The sequence below is a fragment of the Anser anser genome (assembly GCF_964211835.1).
Source record: "Anser anser genome assembly, chromosome: 3".
NCBI lineage: Eukaryota > Metazoa > Chordata > Aves > Anseriformes > Anatidae > Anser > Anser anser.
In genome coordinates this window covers 40,019,287-40,039,652 of record NC_139722.1, presented here as the reverse complement: position 1 = coordinate 40,039,652, position 20,366 = coordinate 40,019,287, and the positions used below count along the sequence as shown (strand labels likewise).

At 37.6% G+C, this 20,366-nt stretch overlaps 1 protein-coding gene across 3 annotated transcripts in view; it reads left to right on the top strand.

Annotated features, from left to right (window-relative positions):
• Positions 1-20,366, top strand: part of RNGTT (RNA guanylyltransferase and 5'-phosphatase) — a 187,900-nt gene that overhangs the window by 10,522 nt on the left and 157,012 nt on the right. For all 3 annotated transcript variants that reach the window (XM_083831491.1, XM_083831490.1, XM_083831492.1), the window contains 6 exons: positions 2,415-2,518; positions 2,664-2,752; positions 5,913-5,988; positions 9,830-10,079; positions 17,448-17,557; positions 18,369-18,470. In XM_083831491.1, coding sequence (XP_083687617.1) covers positions 2,415-2,518; positions 2,664-2,752; positions 5,913-5,988; positions 9,830-10,079; positions 17,448-17,557; positions 18,369-18,470 — 731 coding nt within the window. The remainder of the gene's footprint in view (positions 1-2,414; positions 2,519-2,663; positions 2,753-5,912; positions 5,989-9,829; positions 10,080-17,447; positions 17,558-18,368; positions 18,471-20,366) is intronic.

Here is a 20,366-nt window from a genome sequence, read left to right as displayed (position 1 = left end):
AGAGTGCTCTGGGGACAACACAGCTGATTCTTTTACCAGCCTTTTTGTCAACTTCAGCCACGCTCCAGGTAGGATGCAGAGCACAAAAGACACTTGTATTTCGCTTCAGGCAGGGCATGCTACGGGAAGACACTATGGGGATTCCCTACGTAGAGCCATTGCTTGTGTAGAACAGTAGAAAAATACCTAAATAGTTTTCATCTATCTCATTTTAAATGTACTTTTCGCCCTTTTATGTTTCGCTTTTCTTTCCTAGCGTGTTGTCCTGTATGTTCACCTGGAAGTACTGGTGTGGGAATGCGCCACTGTACTCCAAACAATTGTTTTTAACTGGTTTAACTCAGTGTTGTGGTGTTATGAGCCTAGAGCGTAGCACCTGGAAATCTTGCATGGTCTTACTTGTCAATTAAGTAATCTCTGAGATGATTGCAAAATGCTGTTGAAAGTGGAGGTGGAGGAAAGTAATCATTAAACTAATTGCCTTTTGTATACTTCCTACAAAATTAATCACTGGATAATATACTGGCAGTCCATATGTTTAGCAGCTCCATTGACACTAAATACTTGAAATTTCAGATGATAAAACATTGTTTGCAGGTGTACTGCTACTGATGTAGCTCATATTTCTGCAAAACAGTCTCAGTAAACGATTCTGGATAAAACACAAGTTGAATTTGAGAAAGAAGGAGGAATTTAGAACTGATGTAGACGTTAGAGTACATATACTTAGTGCTGCTGACATAACACTGTGACAGGTAAACATAAAAATATGAAAATACATCTTAAGAACTTTGAATACCACACATGACTACCTCTGTAGAGAATTGCAGATTTGCCTCAGGGGTTCTACTGATTTACATACACGGGTGAATCTGCTGTGCCTGAACTGTATTGCAGTTAAAATTGGAATTTATCTTCTCTGAATTGTCTGGAAGCAGTGTTTTAAGCTGTAATTTCTCTAGCTGCAGTTCTAAATTATTAGCAGTCTGTTCACCTTCAGGTAAATAAAAACTGATCAGAACCCTGCTTATGAATGTGAGTTGGAGTTTTAAACGTATTGAAGACATGGTGTTCTTTTAGGTTTCTGCATGTGTAACATGCTTCAGTGATAATATATTTTTTAGTGCACTGTTGATGTCTCTCTTTAAAAAGACAAGACTATAGAACAAGGATTTTGATAAAAGACTCCTTGTAAAATGGCTTTTAAATAGACATCCGACCTCATGGTGAGGATCCTACCTGAAAGCGTGACATTTTGCTTTTTGACCAAAAGCAATTGTACGTATAAAGTAGGAAACCAGGAATCCTTTCAGCACACAGGTGTACTAGTAAGCTGTTTTTGTGCAGTAACGGGGAGATTTATGCTTGACAGAAGTCTTGCATGGACCAATGACGAAATCCCATAGAATGGAGAAGGCTAACATTGAGTCAGCACATTGCCATGCAACTTTTTTTTTTCCCGTTCTATTCCTCTGTGACTTCCTGTGTCCATGACTTAAAGGCAAACATTTCCCCAGAACCTGGAATAAATCTTTTCCACTGTTGTATTAAGAAATCTTATGAAATTTGAAGAGTTTAATTTCCCTTGTTAGCTTAAGTGAGGAATCAGTAGGATGCTGATGAGCTGTGTGTAGGATGCCACCTGTTGGAACTTCTGCTCTTCATCTTGCCTTTTTGAACACATTAACTTCTATAAGGCTGCTGTAAAAGAGCTATTTTACAGCTGTAAAATCAAACTCATGCACAAGGGGACATGTTAGAGCAGAGTGGACAAGGTAACCTTAATTCAGGTATGTCCCAAAGTCTGTAATGGTTAAAACTACAACCTTACTTAACCAGCAGCATCTTTAAAGATTTCAATTTTTTTTAATGTCTCAGCTTCGAATAAAATATTTCTAGGCATTTAAGGGATTTTTGTTTTAAACTTGAAACAGTGTTGTTTTGCATTCGAACAGATGGGTAAATTAAGGTAAGTTTTTTCTAAGAGGGTACTTCTATGTAAGTCTCAGTAGGTAATTTTTCTTATTCTTTTCTTATTCCCACTGTTTAAAGTTTTATGTAAAGTGTAAGAGCGCCTGTTTCAGCTTTATGCCTTTTAACATGTTTAAATACTTCTTTAAGATACACTTTTTTGCTGTTAGCAGATTTTTCTTATTTGGAGATATTGGTGGGGAAACAAATTGAGGTTTTTTGAATTGATGACTGGTGCTAATTGAGACACAAGGTTTCACAAAGAAAAAATGACTGTGGTAGTAGAATGAAGTTTATATAGTTCTTTTGGAACACAGTATTTGAGAAATTTGAATCTTGGAACAGCCTGCTACTATTTTTAATTTGGATGTTATTAACCAATTAATATTTATTCATTAATATTTGGACCAAATATATGCAACAACTTTATTTTTATTTTTTAGGTTAAAATGGGTTTGCTGGTGGACTTGACCAACACTACTAGATTCTATGATAGGAATGATATAGAGAAAGAGGGAATTAAATATATAAAGCTCCAGTGTAAAGGGTAAGTAAGTTGTCTTCACTCTTTTAATATTACGTTTTTAACTTGAAAGATCACACTGAAGTAATTACTCTTCCCCCCGCCTTAATGCTCACCCCTTCCTTTTTCCAAAACTTTCTCCTAACCTGTGTGTTCCCATGTTTATCAGGCATGGTGAGTGTCCTACACCTGAGAATACAGAAACATTTATCCGTGTATGTGAACACTTCAGTGAAAAGAATCCCTCAGAGCTTATAGGTATGTCTTCTTTTATCTGTTTTCATTAGTTTTTGCTGTTAATTTATATAAGCCAAAGAATTTCTGTAGTACAGTGTCTATGCATATATAAATTAGATATTTTTTTTTAACTCCAGAGTAAACTACTACTTTTTACAGAAACTGGTAGGTTTCTGCGTAAGTCAGTTTGAATCCAGCTAATGAAATTATGCAGAAAATGCACAGGCTTAAGAACTGTCTACAAACACAAAATACCTGCAGTATGTTTTTGAAACTTCTGCTGATACAGATGAAGGTTACGCATTGCCTGATTGTTGTTTTAGCATTCGATGGTCTGGCTTCCTTTAAGTTGTATTTGGTAACTGAATTATCAGATATTCTTTAACAAATTTATCAAAACAGCTGATTATTTGCTAGAAATTGATAGTAAACATTAGGCTAAATGTTTCTGTAGTATACTGTCTCATAGTAATTATTCAAATGTCGTAAGGCTGACTTTTTTCGGAGCAGAATAAGTTCTCAAGTGAATTTTAGTTCTACTAAGAGCACTTAATGTACTTACCAGAAATCAGAATAAATATTCAACTCTATCTGCGAACTACCAGAGACAAGAAATTACTGTGCAGCTTAGTTTCCACATTCAGAATGGGTTTTGTCCTTGGGCATCTTTGATAATTCTGCAACCTGACTGAAAAAGAGTGTCTGTATGACTTAAGAGCACATAGAACAGTTTGTGTAGGTGTCATTGATGAGAGCTTGGTAAACTAAGCTAGTATGCTCACACAGTTTAGGATTCATACAGAATCTTGGAATAGTGGAGGTTGGAAGGGACCTCTGGAAACCATCCAGCCTATCACCCCACCTCAGAGCAGGCTCAGCTGAAGCAGGTTGCTTAGGACCGTGTTCCTTTAGGTGTTGACAGTCCCCAAGGTTGAGGACTCCACAACACCTTCTGGCATCCTTTTCCAGTGTTTTATCACCCTTAAAATAAAAAATTTTTTCTTTTGTCCTTACATTTGAACAAAATTTCTTGTATTTTAATCTATGTCCGTTGCTTCTTGACCTGTCACTGGATACCACAGAGAATCTTATTTTTATCAATGCTGAGACATTTAATTGAAGCACGTTAGTAAGTTCTTCACATAATTTCCTTTTAGATAGTTTCTTATTTCAGTATTCCTAGTGGAATGAAGTTTTAATTTGAGACCTCTGTTTTCTTCCCTGAACTGTAGCACAAGTATGTGATATGAAAAGCTGCTAAATGAGAGTGAGTGGGATCAACTATTGGCAGTATTGCAGAAAATGAAATATTGTTACGGGTCAGCAGTTTATATGGAATATGGACAGCATTGTGATATGCATGAAATAGCAGACCCATTTAACTGCTATTTAAACTTTTAAAATGCCACTTTCAGTGTTGAGTCATTAACTTTTGGACTTACATGAATTTTGGAATGTTCTTACGCTATTTAGAATATTTTTTTCTTGACTCTTAATTGACTTTTTTTTTCCTTAGAAATAAATCAATGCCTTGAATAAGCTCTTGACCTGTCGTTTAGGCTTTTGTAGTGAAAGTGAAATGTTGGGATATTCCATTTTCCTTCCATTAGTTACAGAAAGGTTATTTCTGGTTCTGGAAACTTCTTTCTTCTTCTGGAAGAGCATCCAAGGGATTGGTGTGGAGGATGTTTTTATCAGAAGGGAAAGCAGTCTGCAAGAGTGATAGTACTGCACCCTGTGCGACCATTCCTTTCCAAGCCATTGGTCTCATTGCTGAAATGCTTCTTATCTTTGTCATGTGTATAAAATTATTGACTTAACCTTTTTGGTAGCAGTAACAGCTGCAGGGCTTATTGATAGCAATTGTGTGCCATTTCATTGCTGGCGTTAAGATTAGACATGAAAAGAGCCTGAAATGTGAATGATAAGTGATCAACATTTTCTATTCAGCTAGTACTCTATAGGATGGAAGCTTTATTTTTGCAACTTGAAGGACTGCAGTATGCCTGCCAACTTCAAGGAAACAAAACACAAAGATTTTGCTTAAGCAGAAAACAAAGGAGAAATGATTGCTGGGAACAAATTCTATAAGGAAGCTAAAATTAATTTCATTTGATGCAAGTTACAGTTTTTGTTGTTATTAATGGTTAGAATGTGCGAATCCAAGAAATTCCTAGTAGTTCTTGACTTGCTTTATTAAGAAGGGAAGCTCAAATTGTTGCTGACTTACTCTGCTAACTATGGTAGAGAAATAAGTAAATCAATAAAAGCCTGCTTTATAGTCAGAACTGTAAAATATGTTAATAGTAAGAATAATTACATTTGGTGTGAGTGGAAGCTTTGATGCTGTGGTGTTTGCCATTAAAAAGAAAATGCACTGTGAGGAAGAGTCAACATTTTGCCCGAATCCTTCGCATCATTTTAGTCCTACGAGTTTCAGACTCGGTTTGTATATCACTAGATGGTGCTGTTGCCTTGAAATGGGCAGAAAAAAAGAGGAGTTCCAATGTTTGACTTTTCCCCTCCTTTCACTGGGGAATGAATTCAGTAAAAGAGAGGGGAAAAATGTTTTTTCTTAAATTGAAAAGATTAGTAGTTGATGGCAATTATATTGTTGTATAATTTTCTTTTTGTAGTGTTTTTTTTTCTCTGAAATCAGTATGTCTGGTCTTAGCATGGTAATTACGAATTTGACACGGAGTTGTAGTCTATTGACACTTCTTTAAGGTTTGAAATACGGTAATCTGGGTATGATTTTTATGCCTGATGGTGTGAAATAAATGTAATGCTTTTTGAATCCATTAAAGCACCATTATCAAATTTGACTGCAGTGTACTCTAAGTGTTTGATCATTTATTAAAAAAAAAAAAAAACAAACAACAAAGAACAATTTTGAATTGTGTCTGTATTAGCCACATTTAAGTTGCATTAAGTTAGTGTTCTTGAGTTGGGGCAATCCGAAGTATCCTATATTCTCCTGCTAATAATTTGCAGGAAGAATGTAATAAATATTTTTTTAGGCTGGTATGCATTCAGCAATCTGGGATGCCTTGATAGGAAGGGACACAGCCTCGTTTGTGTTATTGATGGAGATAAAAGGATCCAAAAAACACTTGCGAAACTAAAACACGTTTGTTAAAACTACTTTCAAATGATTATGCTCTTCTCTTGTTTCGTATAGGTGTCCATTGCACGCATGGTTTCAATAGAACTGGATTTCTGATCTGTGCCTTTTTGGTTGAAAAGCTGGACTGGAGGTAACTTTTAATTTTAATTTCTATGAATTTGTAGACTAATAGCATCTTCAGTATGTTTTATTTATTGTCTTGACAGCTATCCTAATGTATTCAGTGTTTATTTTAAAACTTCCTACTAATTTTGAGCAAACAAATAATATTAACAGTATTCCTAAGGTAGCTTAGCCTTGGCCAGTCAAAATTTTCAGGTCTGGTAGGTCAAAGTCAGCTCTGCCAGCTGCGTGTGGGCTTTTGGAAGAGTATGGATTGTGCTGTCTCTCTCCCCCATGACATAGCCCACACTTTGAGTAAGAATGTAGAGTTCAGAGAATCCTGAGAGATTTTTTTCTTCTGCTTTCTCACAAAGGTCTGTGTGTAGCTCTTTTAGTTTCTTGAGTTCTGAAAATGAGACATTAGCTAGAGCAACAGCAGAGAAACATGCATGCTTCTAGGTTGGTGATGAGGAAACACAGTCCTTGTTTCCAGTTGTTGTTTGACTAGAGTCTGTGGCATGTTTCTACAGAGGCACCCGTATTTTAAAAGTGTGGTGCCCTCATAAATAGTAATGAACTTACTAAATAATGCTGGCTTTAAAAAATACTGCCTGTACTGTGCTGATGAGCCTGAGTTTGCACCTTTGGTGGTGTTCATGAAACACTTTCTGAGCTGACTGGGTCACGTGCAAGGTGTGTTATTTAATGAGTCCTTTCAGCATTTGGATGATATTTCTGGTATGGACCTTTACGGGAAGAAAATTCTATTCCAGTTGCTGCCTGTTCTTGTGACTGGACATAGAGTTCACTTGGTGATTACCGTGTATTTGCAAGCTGTTTGCAAAGAACTGGGTCATTGCTTTCTGTTAGTAAACTTGGAATAAAGGCACTGGCGTAATGGAGACAGAACACTGTTAACAGTGGGTGGCTGATTCTTGGCAGAATCTTAGCTGAGTACAGGAATTAGACACAGATACCAAGATTTTTATAGTATGATTATAGTTATTCCTGTGAAATAGCAAATTTGTATGCTTTTAATGTAACAACTTAAAAGCAGCATGCAGTAATCAGACTCAGTATTGTGCATTTCCTCTTTGGAGAAAAGGACCATAAGTCTATTTGAAAGTCTTTTTATGCAGCCTCTTTTTATTTTCAAACCTATGTGGGAAAAGCCTTAAAACTTAGCAGCCATATCTTTTTTGTTCTGTTTTTGTTTTTGTTCAAATAACTAATTATATCAAGTTTGTTCCTCTCTGTAACACTGTTTTAACAGAACATTCAGATTTCACTTGATAGGTAAAAATGTCCACAGCAAAAGAATTTCTGCAAGGTGGTACTTAATGCTAAGCATTGTATCAAGATAAATCCAATTTGCTGTATCATTCGTTAAAATCAGGCACTGTTATTTGCTGTAGAGGAAATAAGGTCTTCCTGATGGAAAAATCCATCCATATTCATTCCTTGAGCGTATGATACAAGAGTACTGCTGATGCATTGTGAATGCAGAGAGGTATTTTAAAATACGTAGTTAGTTTAAAGAAAGGTCATCCAGACTGAAAGCCCTCTAGCTAGTCATCAGAAACCTTACTAGATTTCCTTTCTTCACAACTCATTTTCCTGGAAGACGGCTATATTTCTAGAACTTGCACAGTATGTTTTCTTTCCGCTAGCTTTCTGAGCTTAAAATTTGTACTGCTTCTTCTGGCTTTCGTTATTATCTATTCCATAATAGTATAGAGTTCTTCTAATTTAATAGGAGACAAATTTGAGCGTGTTTCAGGCCCCATCTCTTTTTGGTTTGTTTTGGCTTTTAGTAGCATTGATTACAGAAGATATAATACAATTTAAGAAAGATACAAAAATAAAAATTGTCTCGTGAGGAAGAAACTAGGAGTTTTATGAAACAGAATGAAGAACATCTTTCTAAGTAACTCAGATACTAAACTGTCATTTCTGAGATCTGGTGATCATCTGATAGCCTTACTCCTGAAAGTGTTTTACTTTCTACTTTTACTAAAGATCAGGAGAGGGAACCAAACTTATCTGCTTCTTAGGAAGTATATCTCTCTCTTTTGGGACACTTATCTCAAAGTTCTCAGGCATTGTCTTGTACTGGATGGATCAGACAAAAAAAAGATTTTTGTATTTAACTATTTTTTTCATTTTATCTACATGGTTTCCTTGTTCCACTGGTAGGCTATTTTCTTATCTGAAAAAAATAATTCACAGCAAATATGTGCTTTCATTTCCAGCTTTAAGATACGTGCTTGTCAAGAAGCCTAATGGGGATTTACCTTTTTAGTGATCTATTTTATAGAATCATTCATGTTGGAAAAGATCTCTGAGATCATCTGGTCCAATCTTTAACCTAGCACTGCCAGGTGTATCACTAACCATGTTACTAAGTTCTACATCATGGTTCTTGAGGACTTCCAGGGATGGTGACTCAACCACTTCCATGGGCAGCCTGTTCCAATACTTCGCAACCCGTTCAGTGAAGAAATTTCTCCTAATATCCAACCTAAACTTCCCCTGCTGCAACTTAAAGCTATTTCCTCTTGTCTTATCACTTGGTGCTTGGGAGAAGAGACTGATCCTCACCCCGCTTATAGCCTCTTTTGAGGTAATTGTAGAGCATGAAATGGTCTCCCCTAAACCTCCTTTCCTCCAGGCCAAACAACTTCCTCAGCAGCTCCTCATGAGACTTGTTCTCTAGGTCCTTCACCAGCTTCATAGCCCTTCTCTGGACACGCTCGAGCACCTTGATGTCCTTCTTGTACTGAGGGGCCCAAAACTGAACACAATATTCAAGGTGCAGCCTCACCAGAGCTGAGTACAGGGGGGCAATCACCTACCTGGTCCTACTGGCCCTAACGATCTTTCTAATACAAGCCAGGATGCTGTTGGCCTTCTCCAGCACCTGAGCACGCTGCTGGCTCATGTTCAACCAGCTATTGACCAATACCCCCAGGTCTCTTTCCACCAGGCAGCTTTCCAGCCACTCTTCCCCCATCCTGTAGGGCTGCTTGGGGTTGTTGTGCCCCAAGTGCAGGGCCCAGCACTTGGCCTTGTTGAATCTCATGTAGCTGGCCTTGGCCCATCAGTCCAGCCTACACAGATCCCTCTGCAGAGCACTCCTACCCTCGGGCAGATAAACACTCATGCCTAACTTGGTGTCTTGTGCTCACTGAAAAATTTTGGAGTGTTCTCCAGTTGGCTAGTAAAGGTGGTTGGCTGTTAGTTTTGATTTCAAACTTGTTTTGTGATTCAGTCTACAGCTTATTACTGCAGCTAAGTTTGAGTGTTAGAAGTCCTTTCCTGTTCAGCTAAATTACATTTTTTGAGAGAAACTGCCTGTGAGAGAAGTCGCTACAAAAGATTTGGATGCATTTTGTCAGTGTGATAGCAAAGCCTCCAGGGAAGATAACTCTTAGGAAGAAATGTGTAGCCTTATTTGAATTTTATGACTTGAATTTCTGTTCATTAAGACTTCTTTTCCTCTTCATTCAGTCCTTAAGTACTTACCTATATGTCATCCATTCCTTTTCTACAGCAATAATAAAAGTTGTAGTTAAAACAAAAGTTTTGCCTAGGTGACCAGCAGGCTGCTCTTAGCTGCAATTAGGAGATGAAGCAGACCAAGATGCAGTATCTACATAATCAGTCAAAATCTTTTGCAATAGCAATATAGTTGCTGGGCTGATCTAAGTATGATGATGATTTGAATATCATGAATGTTTTTGTAATTACCATTTTGGGATTTTTTTCTGAATTCTCAGTACCAATACATTTTAAGTATGTTTTAGTCATGCTATGCCCTAACTACTAAATAAAACATACAGAGTAATTTTCCCATTTTTATTTGACAGTATTGAGGCAGCTGTGGCTACTTTTGCTCAGGCTAGACCACCAGGTATTTATAAAGGTGATTATTTGAAGGAATTATTCCGTCGTTATGGAGATGAAGATGATGCGCCATCACCACCTGAGCTCCCAGAATGGTGCTTTGAGGAAGATGAAGAGGAGGATGATGACAATGGTAGAACAGGGGGCCAAGAATCAGAACCTGGATCATCAAGCTCTTCCTTTGGCAAAAGGAGAAAAGAACGCCTAAAACTGGTATTTTTTGATTAAGAACTTAATATTCTAATTGCTAAAATTACTTTCATAAACTCTTAGTCATATGTTACTACATTGTATGTGACAGAAAAGCGCTAGTGCTCTTTCAAGTCAGGAACAGGTAGTAGTGTCTCTAACCAGGAAAAACAGGTAGACTTGTTGTAAACTTTGTTTCCTGTATGAACATGGACTTCAACATTTAACTCCTCACCTATTTCAGTTGTAATAATGATTTAAAATTATTTTAATACAACATTTTTTTAAGCTTGAGATAGTAGAGCCCTTCTTAATTGTTCAGTCTGTCTTCAGAGGTGAAATGTTATGGGGTGTGTATGTAAAACAGTTTTTATTTTTTGTAGCCATGTGTGGATAAAATTCGAAATCTTTTAAATTCAGTGCTTATTTTAATAAATATTCTTACTTTTGAGAATCCAGGAGGGTTGAGACTAGGATTAGCAAAAAGCAAGATGAGCTTAAAAACCCCATGACAGTTTTGAAATCATATTTTTTTCAAAGCTATTTTAACTATATAGTGATAAGAAATAAAAGAAATCTGATCACTTATTCTGATTTAGACAAATTTGCATAATTCTGATGGATTAAGCTACTGTAATTTAATTATACTATGGAACTAATACTCAAGTATGAAGAATATTCTTGTACTATACTAATTGTTCAGTTCTTTCCAAATCTGTGACTTTTGTTTTGTATAGAAATCAAGTACAGGAGAACATTACTGACAGCAAAACTAGATTTAGATCCTTTTGCATACTGTTGAATTATTTTGTTTGTGTGCTGAGGTGTGTTTGCAAGCACTTGGAAATCCTCGCATGAAACGTGCTGCAAAAATGCATTTTGTTGTTACTGCAGCTGTTCATCATGGTTCATGGATTGAAGATAGTAGAAATTAGCCTGAAAGGAATGCAAAACTTTGTCCAAAGAAGCAAGATGAACTTTGGAAGCTTTCCAATAGACCATCAGCTGAAATAAGACTGCTGATACTGTAAAAATTCACAGTCAAAATATATTCAGGGATATAGCCATTACCTACATTAGCCTTGCAGTAATACCTCGGTATCTAAAAACTTTTCTTTGGGTTTTAACTGCCAAACTAATATTTTTTGACTTGCTTTTTGATACATTAGTAATTGAGGTGTGATGGCGAGGTCCAGTGACTTTTTTATTTTTTTTCCCCCACAAGTATGAAGCTAAACTGATCTGTTTAACAGGAATCACAATCCTGGCTTCCCAGGCTTTTTCTTATCTGCCAGTGTAGTTTTTTTGAAAGCTGGAAGCTAAATTATACGAATAAGCATATTAATAACTAAAACTTAATTAAGAGTTAGAGAATTTATGAAAGAAAGTCATCTAGTTAATATGCATATTCGTATAATTCAGTTTTGCAGCTCTGGAGGAACAGTCTTTGACATGAAGAGGAGGCGCGGGGAGAATTCTTTACCATGATTCTTGGCTGGCAGATTGGACTGCTTCTTAACTGAGTAGACATGGATACAGTCTGTTTGTGATTCCTTGTAAATATGCGATCTACAGGGGGAATGATTATCAGGTAAATACCTCTTGCTCTAGATTTTCTCTTCTTTTGCTATCTAAAGGGCTCAATGTTCATCATTACAGTTGATTTCCCACAGTAGATGTTTTTGACTTTCTAATTTGACCCCTTCTGTAAACACCTAGGGGTGTGTAATGTCAAACTGATGGGGACTGGTATGATACTAATGTGCTGAAATGTTTTTTTTTGACACAAGTCTTTGTGGGAATAGAAGTAATGTTTCATGGGTAGAGGAGAAGATGCTTCCCAGGCATCTTACTAGGAAAATGAACAGTCAGGAGCAACTGCCCAGATAGCCCACTAGGAGAAGTTAGCATGCTGCCTGTTTCAGAAATAATGTCCTGGACGTGAGAAACTTCACTGCAGCATCTTTAACTAAAACTTCTGTATTTTGATGTCGAAAAGTCTTGACAACCTTTTTTTTTTTTTCCTTACGAAGTGTTGGAACAGTTAGAACATAGTGCCATTACAGTTCCCTTCATCACCTGAATGTAGTTGACAGGTAACAGCAAGCCTCTTTGCTCTAGTCTCAGGTGTTACACAGCAAATCCAAACATGTTTTGACTCCTTTAGTGCATGCCCTAATGACCATAGCATTGAAGCAATATTAGCTGACACTTAGAATCTCACTTTGGGGAAAAAAAAAAAGAAAAAAATCTCCAAGTATTTTGTAAATAGGACAAAAAGTTAGAATTCCGAGCCAGAACTTTCAAACTTTTCATGGGTCAACCAGATCTTTTACTGTTATTAAGGACTACCATCTGTTCTATTCCTATGGAAGTTGTGTATTTCACAGGAAGTACAGAGTGTAATATTTTAATGCTTCTAAAATGGGTGGTTACGTCTCAACCAGTCTGGAAGAGGTGGTTACTGCTAGTGATTTGCTTCATGATTTTGAGGGCAGGTGTCTTATGGTCATCCGTGAGACAGAGGGAAACCATTAAACCTCATGGCTGATATACTTAGCAAGGGTAATATTTAAGTATGAAAGTACATTGATTCAAATATTAGTGGCTTCATTTTTCTCTTTCTAACGCCCCTTTTTCTTACAACATTTAACCCATATACTTAGTGTTCTGCCTGTGGACATGTCTTGATGGATATAGGAAAAAGATTATTTTTTATTTTGCAGCAGCATTTTATGCACCTAAGGACAGGTGTCATGTTTGCTTTCAGCCTTCTCTTTTCCCACATTAAAATACCACTTTGTTAACTTTTTCCCTATGGTCAATTTTTTTTATACTTCTGACCATTCCTGTCATTCTTTGTCATGCTGACCCACGTTTTTCTGAGGCATTGGTGCCCAGAATTGAACACAAGTCTCTAGCTGAGGCCATCCCAGTGCTTAACAGGGAGAAATTAGTTTCGTATGTCTTAAGGCTAATGTTTCTGCTTATATATCTCAATATAAATGCCTTTTACAAGACAAAATAATACTAATTCAGGTTTTGGTCTGTTGCTGCCTCTTTGTCTTTTTTGCTGATCATCTACTGGTGTGTATTTGTGTAATTGCTTATTCTTAATTAAGTGTAGGACTTCATTTATACTGAATGGAACAGTATTGCCCCCCCCCCCCCCCCCTTCCTAAGGGATAGCACTGATTTTTAAAGCTACCACCACCCTGTTACTAAATCCAAAGCTGTCACAAAACTAAGAATATGCTATTATGAAATTTAGGAAAAGTGGAATTAATTCTTATACCTAAATCAGACCTTCCAGGTGCTCCTCAATAATATTTTGCCATTTTTTAGTTAAAAAAAAAAACAACTCCTCTGAGGCTGACTTAGAAACAAGTTGCTCTTCTGTTTTACAGAAGTTTCACCAACCCCATGTTTTCTGAGTTACATCTGCGAGAACATGATGAGATCAAAAGCCAAGCTCAAAAGAAGTGATGTTTCCTGCTTCTCCCAATTCTGCGGAGCCTGCTTCTCCACAGAAAACATGATTAGTTGAACAGTTTGTTACTGAGTGGCAGTTGGTAGGATTTTGTTGCCTTTTCTTTCGCTTGTTCATGCTCAGAGGCAGTTCTTGCGATGTGATCCTCTATTTCTTGGAATCAAATCTAAGCTGATCAGTGTCTCTCTCTTCCTCTCTTTCAGGAGATATGTTCTCTCTCTTTTTCTGATAAGCTTTGGAATGTTTCTTGGCCCCTGGAGGGCTGTCTTTGAGCGTTTTGCACTCTGTCAAGTCTCTGAGCAGCTGAAGATGGCTCTTGCCCAGATCTGGTGACAGCCACTGGGGTCAGGGGAGCATAGGGTTGAGGCTGGGCCCACCCACCCATCCCTCCTGCTAGGGTTCAGAATCAGACCCAAGGACGCAGTGATACGCTGCCGCTTCTCCTTCCCCTGAAGTGATGGGCAGAGGGGTGTGGTGGGAAGAGCTTGGTGAGTACAGATGGTACGAAGGTTGTGCAGAGCCTAGCTACTAAGAGCGTGTAGTTACCCTGGATCCCCTAGTGCTTGTAACTCTGGGCGTAATAGCAGCTCTGAGGACCCGAGGTGCTCCTGCTGAGCTGACTGCTCCTCTGCCATCTCTGCGCCGTGTTCACCCCCCGCGGGGTTGCTCACCCCCCATGGGGGTTGTTAGCTCAACAACAGCGCGGAAAGTCCACCAGTCTGCCTCAGTTCTGGCACCTTATCCAAGGAAATATCCTCACGAACCCTGGAGTGCTGAGTTAAGCAAGCTTCGATACGCAGGTGACTCACCTTGCTTTCCTACTGCTGCGCCTTAGCTGCTGAGTATGTTTGAGGCCTGACCTTATTCTGTAAAAGCCTCATCTTGCCATACAGCTAAGGCTCAATTTAAGCTAGCATCTGGATGAAGTCCATGGATAACTGAGTTGATTATATTCTTAGGCTGCAATAATCAAGTGAAATATTCTCTGCCTTGACTCTCCTACTGTCTCACCTCACAACCTCATCTTCATCCTACGACCTCGAGCACTTTGCTCCTCACTCTCCCCAGTCTCTACTTGTTTAAAATCGACAGCGTTACAGGGAGAGGTTACAGGGTGCCTACTGGAGGAATGGAGAAGCCTGTATGGGGGGAAAAAAAACAACACAAAAGCTTGGCTTGTTTGTCCAATTGTAAGCAGTGTTGTTTCCTTAATTCTTTCAGACTTGCACCTTTCCTCAACCCTCAAAACCTAATTGTGTGTGTATATATATGTCATTGTGTGCATCAAACACGTGCCGCCTATGCAAGAGACCCTGCTGCACCTGGTCAGGTCTTTAAAATCAAAAAACGGTTTGGTTGTTTACTGTAAGAAATTTCAACTAAGCAAGGTGACTGGAACCAAATTAGTGTGTATACTTCCTATGTGCTGTGAAGCTAATGCTTTTGTAATTTTGAGTAATGCACTTTAACTTTTCGTCTTTCTTACCATACAGAAATTTTTTTTAAACTTCTCAAAGTTATAGTGATATAATATCACACTTGGGATACCACGTGTAGAAGCAGCATGCAGCTGATTTCAGTTCACACGGTTACTTGATGGTATTGTGCATTCTGACATTAGCAGCTCCGAACCAGTTGTGTATGTGCATAACTCTCTTAATCAGATAATCTGCAAGAGAGAGTTTCAAAGGGCAGGCACTGGTTTCACATTTGACTTCTTTTTTTTTTTTTTAAAAAAAAAATCTTTGCTGTTGCCTGCTTTTTGCTTTCACCTTAGCAGTCCCTACTGGCATTGCACTCTGGCGTTCTGTGAAGCAAGTCACAGCCAGCTTCCTTTATTTCAAGGTCCTCTTAACCCCTTATTCAGAACCCACACAGCATGCTGGCCAGGCATGTGTGGCTGTCTGTCTTCCCTGCTGAGTCACCTGTGTGCTGTTGCACCTACTGGTGCAAACAGAAATAATACGGGATAAGTGATGCACCAAAAGTCCGTGGAGCTTGACGTAATTAAGGTTATGGACTAGCTTTTTTCTTTAGGATATGCTGTTCTTAGAACATGACTTGGTGAGGCAACTGAGCCAATCTTAACTAAACGCAGGCTGTACTGAAGACTCCGGTTCTTCTTTCCTTTCACTCCCTGTGTTCCTTCTGCTTCCCTTGTGCTGGCTCCAGCATTGACTCATCCTATGGTGAGCTAGTTTTGGATACTAATTTGGCAGAATATTACTAATTCACGTTGTTATTTTTGCCAACTTAGTTCTGAGACTTGCTCAAGGGTAGAACAGATGAGTGCAATGGTGTGTGGAAGGGGAAGGGAGCAAAAAGGCTCCTTTCATCAGTAATACAGAGCTAGATTTGTTAAAGCAAGTTGCAAGCATTTTAGAGAACAGGTAGGAAATGCTTCTGGCTTCATTTGCAGAATTCATAGCTCAACAAGTAAAACGTCATGCTTTGATCTTCTTTGAGAAGCACTGGGATTTTGATACGCTGTTAAAATAAATCTGGTAGGTCTGGAACTTCCATAGAAATCTTCAGTTAGGTTGGTTTCTCAACGTGATGGCCTTACTGTGTTCTGTTGTGCAGAATTTGTTGTTACTCCGCTCATCATCAAGCCTTTTTGGGAACACAAAGGTTGTTTGAGTTTGAGTCTTACTTCCAGTGCTCTTTTATTGACCTCTACTGAGACTCTTCTGTGACATTCAGGATAGCTTTTACATTTTGGTAGCCTGGTTTAGATTGAGAACAAAATCATACACGTGTGTTTTCACATAAATATTTTTGTTACAGACTAGCTGTTTGTTCTCTCTTTTGTTAAGAAGTTTGTCCTAGATCAACTGAGAACCCTTTAAATTTGGTGCTACAAGAGTACATTCACTCTTGCACCTTTTTGCCGCTACAGTGTAAGTTTAAGTTTTGAAACATGAAATGTGCTAGATACCTAAAGTGGAGGTAAAATCTGTATGTTTAAGCATCTTGTACTGGAATTACCATCTAGATCTGGATAAAATTAATTATTGAATTGAAAATGTATCTCAAAGATTCTGAGGAAGAAAAGTAAGATTCCATCAGTTCATCTGCCGAGGTATTTGCTTTAAAAAAAAAAAGTGTCCAAAGATGTTTCCATGACTTTAGTAGGCTAATTTTTTTATACTTAAGTTTCTCTGCTGTTGTTAGTATTAATTTCTGTGGATGGAGGAAAACACTGAGTTGTTGGTCTAGAAATAAAATTTATATATTAAAAATTTTATTTAATGCTTCATAGTTCAACTTTGTCTTTAGTGTCTAGTTCACTTATTTTCAGGCCATATTTTTTTTTTGAAACATTTAAAATGGTGTCATAAAGACTTCTGCGAGAAGGACTTTTGTGACTGTTCAGCACAGTGATTTTCTCCAGGCTTACGATACTGTTTAGGTCCAGATTCTCATCCACATCCGTATGTCTGACACTACTTTATTATAATAAAGTGTCCTAGAGATTATTAATTTGATCCCTAATGCAAATTACATATGACCGATTTACAATTAAATATTTGATACTAGTGTACTTTCTTTTTAAATAAAAATTTTAATTACAAATAAAAAGAGCTGTAGCTTGATGTTAGAACTTTCTTGAGAGTTCTACAGTGCCTATCCCTTACTATTTCCTCCCTTCTTCCCTTCCTCCCAATCATTTCAATTCTTGGGTTCATAATATGGCCCACATATTTGGTTTTATTGGCAAAGTTGAACTGATGTTTCTTGGTATTTTGGGGAGTAGTAGTGCTGGACTGGAAGGAGTCTTCAAGCTTGGTATTGCTCATGAAGGTCATGTGTTGCAAAACTAGCCTGACTCTTGTATTGACATGTTCTGATATGCTTTTATGAAAGCTTACGCACTAATTTTTTTTTTTAATTTTATTTAGGGTGCAATTTTCTTGGAAGGTGTAACAGTTAAATGTGTGACCCAGGTGACAACGCAACCAAAGTTAGGAGGAATACAGCAAAAGTGCCAGCAGTTCTGTGGATGGGAAGGGTAGGAGAACGTTTAGAACTTTGTCATTTATGCTGTCTAGAAATGTGTTATGTTTCTAGTTTTGCAGAAGGGAACGGCTCATTAAAAATGAAAAGTGATTATTCTTAGATGGACTTCTACAAAAAAAAAAAGGTTCAAAAAACCTTAACACTGAAACAAATGAGGATCTTACATTGTCCTATAAAACAGAATGATCAACTGTGGATATTAAGAAACAAGATTTTCAAATTGCTTTTCCACTGAGATAACAATGTTTTTAGATTAATTGCTGCCATGCAATTTCAAAATGCAGTCTAGTCTAAGTATTTGTGTAAAATTTAGTGCTTCTTCATGCAGTAGATTTATTTATACAGCTGCAATTATGCTTCAGTTGTAAGGTATAATACTCATTTTTATGGCCAACCTGGATTTACGTCCAATGTTAGTGAGAGTTTTGGTTTTAATGTCTCAGATTCTGAACTTCTTTATAAAGCTGAAGAACCAGGGAGTTGCTAACAGTGCTTCCTAACTTTCTGAAGCTCATAGTTTTTCCAGTGCTTCTAGTTTTGAATTCAAACTTCTCTTCATCTAAAATTAAAACTTTGAAGTTCTACATAATTCATTGTTTTGTCATGAACAAATACCTTTGTTCTTATCAGGAAAACATTTGGTTCTTCTCCCAAAATACCGTGTTGGGGAAGATGTTCTAACTCTGCCAAGTTAACCTTGCAGCAAGTCTAGTACAAGGTGTGACTTCAGTCTGATGAAAAAAATGCACTGCCTTTTGTGAGTACTTATTGCAGAACATTAATAAACATGTTTCTCTTTTTAGGTCTGGATTCCCTGGAGCACAGCCTGTTTCCATGGACAAGCAAAATATTAAATTTTTGGAGCAGAAGCCATACAGAGTTAGCTGGAAAGCAGACGGCACACGGTAAGCTCATTTTAAATGGAAAAAAAAACAAAAGCACCACCTCGTAAGTTGGGCGGATGGTTTGTATTTTCCCAGAAAAGTGTATTTGCATGTACAGTGTTGTGATCCTTTGTTCAAATTTGTAGTTTTGGTTGGCTGCGAAGGGGTCAATTTTTTCTGTAACACACTACAACCTGATCAGATGATGTGTTGAATCTGTTCAGTGTTAGGATTTTTGGTTTGAAATGCATCCTTATCAGAGAATCATAGAATGGCTTTGAGTGGAATGGACCTTAAAGGTCATCTTGTTCCAACCCCCTTCCTATGGGCAGGGATGCCACCCACTAGATCACTAGGTTGCCCAGGGTCCCATCCAACCTGTCCTTGAACACCTTCATGGATCCTTATATGTAACTTCTCCTTTTTTCTAATGTTAGCATTTCAAAGTAGAAGAAACTCCATACATTACCAAATACAGAATGACAAACACTTATTTCACTTGCAACTTTTCCTACTTGATAGCTTCTACAGCTGCGGTTGCCTGTTTTGCAGTTTTAGTATTTCAGTGCTTACTTGAATTATTGATATTAACAAAACTTAATGGTCCTGATCAAAATCACTTAACAGCTTTGTGAGAAGTATGAAGAGAGAGGCTGTGCCAGCTGTTTGTTCATTGAACACTGTTACTACCATAGGTCAGTTGATGGTTGTAAATGTTTTAACAAATGCATTCAGTATTAGCATGACTAGAACATTTTCTGTGGTGCAGTCCCCAGGACAGGTTCTCAAGCTGACTAGTTTTGTGAGATTCTGATCTGAACGTCATCTGCATGGTATCCTTTTGTTGCTTTCAGACTTGTATGAAAGAGCTGTGTCACACAGGGTGTCTTCCCTCTACCCCCAACAGTTTTGATGAGGTGTAGAAAGTATTTCCTAATCACATGGAAATAAACCCCCAAATGTTGGGTACACTGTTGTCCATGTACTCTTGCAAAAAGGTAGCGTGGCTCTTCATATAAGCAAATCTTCATCGAGTCAAATTCTGAAATTCCAAAATTGGAATTATTTTTATAGGATTGAATGTTCTTAACAATTTGGAACATTTCCGAAATTACAACCACTTTCCTGAGACCCTGGATGACTGGAACCATAATCAATGGGGGGAGATACTCTAACCTTTTTTCTTTGTTATTTCTGGTTTCAAAACTAAAATCAAGAATCCTAGATATTAATGGAAATGGTCTTAACCTATGTCACTTGTAGCATTTCGATCATGATCTTCTATTTTGTTGTGAGCACTCTCTTAAGGTAGCTAATAATGATACTTCTTACGTCATATTCAATAGTGTCTCACGGGAATGTCTTATTCAGTAGTGTCTCACTATCAGGAAGAACTTAAATTGTGTGATGCATCTAATTATTTTCAACAGTTTGATTTTGACTTCTAAAATATGTTCTCTACATGCAATAGTACTTAAGCAATTGTAATCTATGCTAAGTGGAATGACTTCACTTTTATTCACTTAAAGCAAATGAATAGATTTTCAACCTGCTTTGACTTGATTAGAAAAAAAACAATTACAGTGAACGTACATGTGGTAAGAGGAGGACTATTAGGCTTATTTGTGCCCTGTGTTTTAGACTAGCACGGGAGTTCAGTGGTCACATGAGCAGAAGTTATAAGGCATCAGTTATATGGGTGAGATGTGAGGAGATAAGAGTTCTTGTTTTCAAACTGGTTTTGTATAAAGTTATAGGCAAAAAGTTTTGCTTCAGCACTTAGTAATGGAAGGCATGCTCCCTTGCATGTGCTGAGACAACAAAGTAAAGTTGTAGTACCAAATCAGCAAATGAGGTAGGCTGTCTTCAAAAGTTTTTCTGTGCATTCATTGTTTTGCTAGGTTTGGTGCCTTCAAT